Here is a 7776-nt window from a genome sequence, read left to right as displayed (position 1 = left end):
CATTACCAAATCTCAGTTCTAAACTTTTTTCAAACTTTTCTGTAAGAAGTTTTTTTCCCTAAACTGTTCCTCAGCAAGTTTGTCTTAAACATGCATCATCAGAAAATTCAGGCTGTGACTGGTTATGGGAGTGCACAAATCATGCAGCTAATGAAAATTCTTGTATTTTATATATGCTCAGAATTCATTTTCTGTAGATACACTTGAATAATCAGTTACAAATTTGCTGCTTTAGTGAACAATCCTATCAGCAGCTCATTGTCAAAAAAATTGCAGGAAATCAAGCATTAAAATAGATATGAACACAAGGAAAGTGAATACATATAAAAATTAGAGAAATGCTAATCAACCTAAAGTAACTTTTTGCACTATTGTCAGAATGCACTAAATATAGGAAATGAAAATATAGGAAGCTGTTCCCAAGCCACAACAAGGTTATTTTGTGCTACCCTAACATATTACTATCTTAGATGGCTACTGACTTTTATATACAATAGGAAGAAGTTTTCCATCCTAGGGGAATTCCAAGATTTAAAAAATTTCCCTAGTATGAATAACCGAAAGAGCAAAGTCTTGTATTCTTATTCACCAGTAAGCCAACAAGAACATTTTTTGAAATGTTTCATTTGAACTGTGGTCTTCTTCATTCAAATATTTTAGTATAATTAACTTCAAAGATCTATAAGAAAAACTATTTCACAACAAGTCAATTTTCACATTGAAATTGCCAACAGATGATGTCTCAACAACTTCCACAAAAATTCCCCTAATGTTTTCAAGATGAGAAATCTATCCAAACCATTTTCATTTCATGAAAAAAGTTCCCAAGAACATTTTGTTTTCCTCCAGTCTGTATTCTCCGATAGAAAAAATACCGATTAGTAAATTCTTGACTAACACTATTCTACATCACTCTGTGCCCATTCCCTTTGACCATCTCCCACAGCCATGGCAGAAGAACCACGGGCATGCCAGATGAACACAGACAGAGCCTGCTCTCTTAGCAACACTCCACACGTGCAATTACTTCATGAGAGTTATTGAAGGTTATTGAAAGCAACCAGGTTGGTCAAAAGCATGACTTGCCATTAGTAATTCCAAGCTCACCATTCCTTGTCATTCCTTGCCATTACCTTCTCGCTATTTGCATGTTTGGAAATGGATTCCAAGAGGATGTGCTCCATGAAGAGGGTGCTTGAGCTTTAAATGCAGTGGCAAGGCCACCATTCACGCAACGTCTAAATCTGTTCCAAAGATATCCAGATACTGGGATATGTCTCTTTTGCAAGCACAGCAGTGTAGATATATTCAAGTTAGCTCTGGCTCTGGAAACAGTCTAGCTGCAGCTGCATAGATTATAGCTTTACTGACCTAGCTTAAGTTTGTAACAATGCTGAAATCAAGACTGTCATAATAAACCTGCCATCAGTACCAAAGATAGCCAGTCACTGCAGTAAATATACCCCAATTCTTTCTAATCGGATATATACACTTCACGAACCATTCAGACTAAGTTGCAGATACGTTTTGGGTTAGTTCACTGTCAAGCCTCAGTTTCAAGACAACAGTGAACAAATGAGGCATTCCCTGAATACAGTCCGGAGCGTCATTACTAAGGAGAAACTGTGGTCTTGCTTGAACAAAAGTTTATAGCCTTCTATAAAAACATACCTTATTCTATTACTACTGATAGCAGACCTGACAGCTGTTATCTCTCTACTTATATTTTATGCTTCCTAATTCTAACATATGATGACACTTCACTTCCCAATATCCAATTGACATTCTTTTGATCTATCTTTTGGACTGGTGCCTAGGTACTTTTGCAGATAGTTTAGTGCTCAATTTAAGGCTGAATATATCCCAGAATTCCTTTGGCAATCAATTATTTATTACTTACAAGTGTTAAGATCAAAAAGAAAAGAAATAGATGTATATTTCACACTGACAGGAGGTCTGTGGGGATTACAGAAAACAGAAACTTTAATGCTAAATTTGTGTAAAAAGGGTAAAATGGGGATTCCCTAGCCAATTTTTTTTTTAATGGAAATGGCCTAGATTATTCAGTTATTCTTCTTGGGTTTTTATCTCATGATTAGAAATGATCGTTTCAACTGTACCATTATTTCTCTGTACAACAGGGGAAAATTCCATGTTGCTTTTGCCAGTCAACTTAGACTCACCATCAACTACCTGGATGCATCTTTTATCAGCCTGCCCAGTGCGGCATACATAGCTAATTAATTAGCCTAACGATTCATTCCTATTGACAGGCCTGGAATTTGTGTCAGTTTTTCAGCAAGGTCATACTGCCTGTATGGCTTCTTTGGCACGTTCATAAAACCTGAGCTTTGTAAGAGGCATCAGCATTCAAATAAAGGGGAGCTCGCAGGAGAGGAATTTAGAAAGATCATTCATCTTCACTGAACAGCCCCGTAGATGCCAGAACACTTTCTCAAGCAGCTTCAACCCGGGCAAAATTTGCATTATTCACAACAGCGGCGCATGAGCAGAGATGGAGATTCACGAGACCAGATACAAGACATCTCTTCAATGGGTTGCAGGTCAGAGCTACAGTACTCAAAATGAAACTTTACCTGTAGTCACCACTGGCTATGAAGCTGTCTTTAAGCTGCTTGCTCTTCTCTGTAAACTTTTTGTTCACTTATTTTTGCAAACTTTAAATTGTGTCGCAGATAACGCCTAAAATAAAGACAACTTTTGCAGCATCAAGAAAATACCACTCACCTGGTCACCAACAAAGACACAATCCTTGTCTATGCTGATTAACTGCGGAGTAAGGAGTATCTGGCAGTTTCACAGTGAGGTAGTGCAAAATTATTCAAACAGGACCAAAGAAGCAGCAGGAGAAAAACAACCTGGTACAACAGGGAGTAACTCAAATTCAGGAATACAAGCTGATAAAAGGCAACCTTCAGAAATACGAAATCTGGTCATAAGTATATGTGAACAGGTACACAGACCATGATGTTACTCTGCAACCTGCAATGTAAAGCAGAATATCCAGCAACCAGCTATGAAACTTTATCACAGATGCCAGAACTTGGTAATGACCTAGGCTGCTTTTTTCATGGCAAGCAGTATATCTACCAATGGAGCAAACTCTTTTCTTTCTATTTTTTCCAGGTTATACAGCAAATCTATCACCATCTCTGAGGTCAGTGGAATTATAACACCCTTGTAATTTAACCTAGTTATTTGTCAAGTAAACAGATAAATTACACTACTGTAAAACTGAGATCCATCTAAAGAAAGTGGCAGCTCTCCAGGTAAAAAGAATCAGCCATCTGCTCTAAAAAAATCTAATAAAAGCCAGTGACAGATCACTTCAGTTATCGAGAGAAACTTGGAACAGTGGGACAGAAATCAGCCACATCAAACAGGAGTCACACAACAGAGAGGTTGCAAATAATGTGGAAGGTAGTTCGTCATTTGCTTTGCCACATGTAGATTCAAGATCTACCTTAAGTCTTAATTTCTTTAATAAATATAATTACTATTAATCCTTGCTGAGATATACTTTACTTTGAGATGGTCTTCAGTTGGTAAACGTTTTGGGTTTTGAACACCATTAGACAAAGGAGTAGATAAGACATTGAAAAAAAAATGAAACCTTTCTATTTTGTCTCTTGGAGTGATTCTTCTTTTTAACGAATTTTTGGACGTCCAATTTGTCATGCTTGGAGTAAAGTTATTTAAAAGTCCAGAGGTTAATTACAAAAATAACAGCTGACTTTCCTGAAAGAGTTTAATTCAACTGTATGAACAGAGGCAAACTGTTTTCAACTTCGAAGGTCTGTTTGGAACTAGTTTGTGCTGGAATGTCACCCACGCAAATCTTGCAAGAGAACATTAAGTGACAATACACCAAAAGGATGAAACTCATATTGGAACAAAAGCTCTGTGGCTGAAAAAATGCTTAAAGGAGGAAACTTATTTAAATTCCAGTTTCTAATTCAGCTATTACCTAATTAAAGAGAGTTGATGTGTAACCTCTTACAAACATCCTGACACAATCTAAATTTCTCGTCACCACATTGGTTTTCTTCATGCTTTTCTCTTTTGTTTAAGCTCTTACCTCAGGCCTTGTTCAAGGATAGGGTGTTAATTCTTTAGACTGTCTCTGTATTGTAGACCAGTGGCAATTTAAAGTTAAGCCTTTGCTTCTTAAAAAAAATATGTATATATTTATATAAACAGTAGACTCCGTTCTCTACAGCCCTGGGGCATCTGCACCAATCCTTCCTTCACCATAACCCAACCCAGTTTCCTTCTGTTGGGCAAAACTAGCAATGACGAACGTATGAATGAGCAAATACCAAAAAGCTCATTTTGCTCAGGGCTGCAATTCAACTTTAAATACCTTCCTCTCTTGCACTGACAAACTGTCATTTTCTCTCCCTACGATGAATGTCTTAAATGTTTACGTGCAGTGGAAAACACAGTATATCAGTGTGGAAGGTGACCAAAATCTACACTAGGAAAGAGGAATTTTCTCCACAATACACACTTTATAAAGACAGACATGCATACCCCTAGAGTCTGATCTTCCAACTATTAGAAAAGACGTTGCTTTTGCTGCTGAATTGCTACATAAACAGTGCCTGTGGCTCAAGGGGCACCCTCAGGCTCCCCACATGCCAAGCAAAAGAAGACAAATTTTCTGCCTGTAGAAACAGGACTGCTGGGGCAGAGTCCCTGATCTCCTTATAGCTATACTGCATTAAGGAGGATTCTGCTCTTTAGACAAAAAACAGAGTAAGGAGCAGGTATGATCCTGTACTCCTAGTGCACACTATCAATCAGGAATGCTGCCAAGAAACATGCAAGAGTGCTAACAGAACTAAAACAAAACAAAAACAAAAACAAAAAAAAAGGGTGAAATCCTTGCTCAGCTGAAGCCAATGGGAAAAGGTTTTCCTACTTACCTATGCTAACATTTTTGTCTAAAGGTTAAAGGTGAGTAGCAGAGATGTACTCTACAGGTAGACCGACCAAGGGAAAAAAAAAAAAAGGATGAAAAATACAGACGGTTTTGAGAAAACCTTATGATGTTGAATTTGGTAAGATGCCAGTGATGCTGACTGCTGAAGTTCAGAGAGCAGGGGTACAGGCTGACAACTGAAGATCTACGTAATGACTGGTTTGGTGTTAGAGTCAAACTCTGCCAAAATCTAGGTTTTCATCTGTAGGCAAAGAAGAGAAATAATAGTATTGACAAACAAATGGAGGGAAAAAAAAAAAAAGTGATTCCTTATCACAGCAGAGTGCTGTCAAAGTAAGCATTAATTTTCTAACTTCACATTATCAGCCACACCATATTAAGCAAATTAATGCAAAGGTAAAACGTGAAAGATGGTTAAGGCAACCTGCCTAACAAAGGGACCAGTATATTTTGGCATTTCTGTTACATACTAAATATATCAAGCAATTAAATAACCTTTTTTTTACTGCTCAGGTGTATTTCATGTTTTTACCCTCTCTTTCTTGAATCTTCATGGCTCAATCTCCATTGAACTGTGACACTTCATCTTGCATTAGATTGTAATATCAAACCACTGCTGTGTTCATCCATGCAGTAGAATAAGAGTTCCCTATTGGGATACAGTCAGTGGTATGTGATGAGGTAGGAGTGGGTTTCAGTCAACTGGCATTTATGTGTACTGTCACTTTTTGGAATTAGTGCAATGGCTTTAATTAGAGGAGAACAGCAACACAGAACCTATAATTATGAAAAAAAAATCATGCAGCGGATGCAATGAGCAGTGTCTTTGTCATAAGTTGCAATGAGCCCACTCTACTGTTGGGTTAGGTTCAATCATGAGTCAACTTCAAGGCCAATCACTTCTAATTAACAAGTCTTTTGAACTCTTCCAAGGAACATGGTCCAGACCTCTGAGCTACTGTAACTACAGCCAGACACACAACTCTTGAAGTTCTATCCCTTATGTTGTTTTTTCCCAAAATTTGAAGCAGAGGCCTCCTTCAGTAAAATTAAACTAGTATTACTTAAGTTGCATTCTGTGATMTATGCCCAGCCATCCAATTCTTTCTTCCCAGAGAACAACCCACCTTCTGTACTCTTGATAATATTGCATACACACATATATACAGAAAATATGAAAGGCTACTACAGATGCCCACAAAAGACCATCTCCTTTTTGTGTTTTAATAAGCACCAATGTTAAAAATTGACATTAATAGTACTGCTCCGAGTTAGGTTAAATCTCACTGCCTTGCGAAGGTACTACTGTTAAGCATCAGTCTAAAATATTAAGGTAAAGTCAGATGGAAGCAACAGGATGTTCTGAATGAGAGGGAGCTGCATAGTTCAGGCTGAAAAAGAGTTAAAAGAGTGAACAAAGCCATCACCTTTCATCTGAGGTTGATTCCTTGTGTACTCAAGGCATCAAGCAGGCTGAAACTGTTTAAACAGGCAAACATGATTTATTTGAAGAAAGAACTCCCTCACCAGTTTCTGCTCCCAACTGTAAGGACGAGCAGCATTGCTGATAACCCTGCTAAAACCGAAGCGCCACCACTACGCTTTGACATGCGGATACAGGGAGCAGATCTGCTATTCTTATCCCACCCGGCCCGCGTCTAGCATATGGCAAACGCGAACAAGTTTTCCCCTGCTCGTCCCTCCTGCTGCCGAGTTACACAACCACCGAGGACGGGCCGAAACACCGCGTTCCTGAAGAGAAGCGGCATCGCGCGCCTCGGCACCAGGCCGCAGGAGCTCGACACTGCGCGCTGCAGCCGAGCGACCGGTTCACACCCCAAGGCACCGCATTAGCCCAGCTTGTTCACACGCACGCATGTAAAACGTGTCAGATCCCTTTTAATCTAAACCCTAATTGACAGCCGACTGGGGCAAGAGCTAATTTCAGAGGCGTCGCGGCTTAATCGCGGCCACGCGGATGAATCTCCTTTGAGTCACCTCAACCCCGGGCGCCCATTTCCTTAAGATGGCGGCCTGGTTTCCTCCCGCTTCATCTGCACGCCCGGCGAGGTCGGCTTTCTCCCGGGGGACTCATGCCGGCGGCCTCCGCAAGGGGCGCTCAGCCCCTCGCAGCACGCGGCGAAATACCAGGCCCCCGCGCCGCCCAGAGGGACCCGCAGGGCCTGAAAGGGGGCCCAGCCGGGCCACCATTTCACCAAGCAGCCCGCCACGCTCCAGCAGCGCCAAAGAACCGGCCTATTAAAAGACCAGCACTCTGAAAAAAGCCTCTGCCCCCGGCAGCGACTGGTCTCGAGGGAACCCCAAGCAGCAGCTCGGTGCGGTGCAGGGCGGGCAGGTGCGACGTGGCCCCGAGACGGGTCTCGAACCCGCGACCCGGCAGCACGTGGCGAAGGAGGGACCCCTCCCCTTTCCCCCGGGTCGCACCACGCACGCGCAGCAGCCACCGCGCCGGCCGCGTGCTTCAGCGCGCAGGCGCCGCGAGGGGGGAGGGGCGCCGAGGTAGCGCGCGTGCGTGGCGGCCGCTGCCGCCGGCCTCGAGGGGGAGCGGCGGCTCCCCCCTCCCCCCGCCCGCGCGATGGGTGACGCGTTCCGGAGGGCGGAGTCGGGCACTCAGGTGAGGCGCTGCCCTTCCCCCCCCCCGTGACCCCCTCCCCCGGGCCGGGGGGAGCGCGGCTGTCTCTCACCCCCCTCCTTGGGCAGTGAAGCTTACAGCGCCCCCCCCCTCCCGCGCCGCTGCGTGAGCGAGCCGCCCCCTGGGCGGGCCGGGCCGGGCCGGGCATCCCCGCTGG

At 42.7% G+C, this 7776-nt stretch overlaps 1 protein-coding gene across 2 annotated transcripts in view; it reads left to right on the top strand.

Annotated features, from left to right (window-relative positions):
• The first annotated feature begins 7506 nt into the window (after positions 1-7506).
• The window catches only part of XRCC2 (X-ray repair cross complementing 2), a 14313-nt gene continuing 14043 nt past the window's right edge, over positions 7507-7776 (top strand). For both annotated transcript variants that reach the window (XM_026091608.1, XM_026091609.1), the window contains exon 1: positions 7507-7601. In XM_026091608.1, coding sequence (XP_025947393.1) covers positions 7563-7601 — 39 coding nt within the window. In that variant the 5' untranslated portion in view covers positions 7507-7562. The remainder of the gene's footprint in view (positions 7602-7776) is intronic.

This window comes from Apteryx rowi, unplaced genomic scaffold (assembly GCF_003343035.1).
Source record: "Apteryx rowi isolate R43461 unplaced genomic scaffold, aptRow1 scaffold_91, whole genome shotgun sequence".
Lineage (NCBI taxonomy): Eukaryota > Metazoa > Chordata > Aves > Apterygiformes > Apterygidae > Apteryx > Apteryx rowi.
Note: the sequence above shows the minus strand (reverse complement) of the source record. Positions and strands in the feature narration are given on the sequence as shown.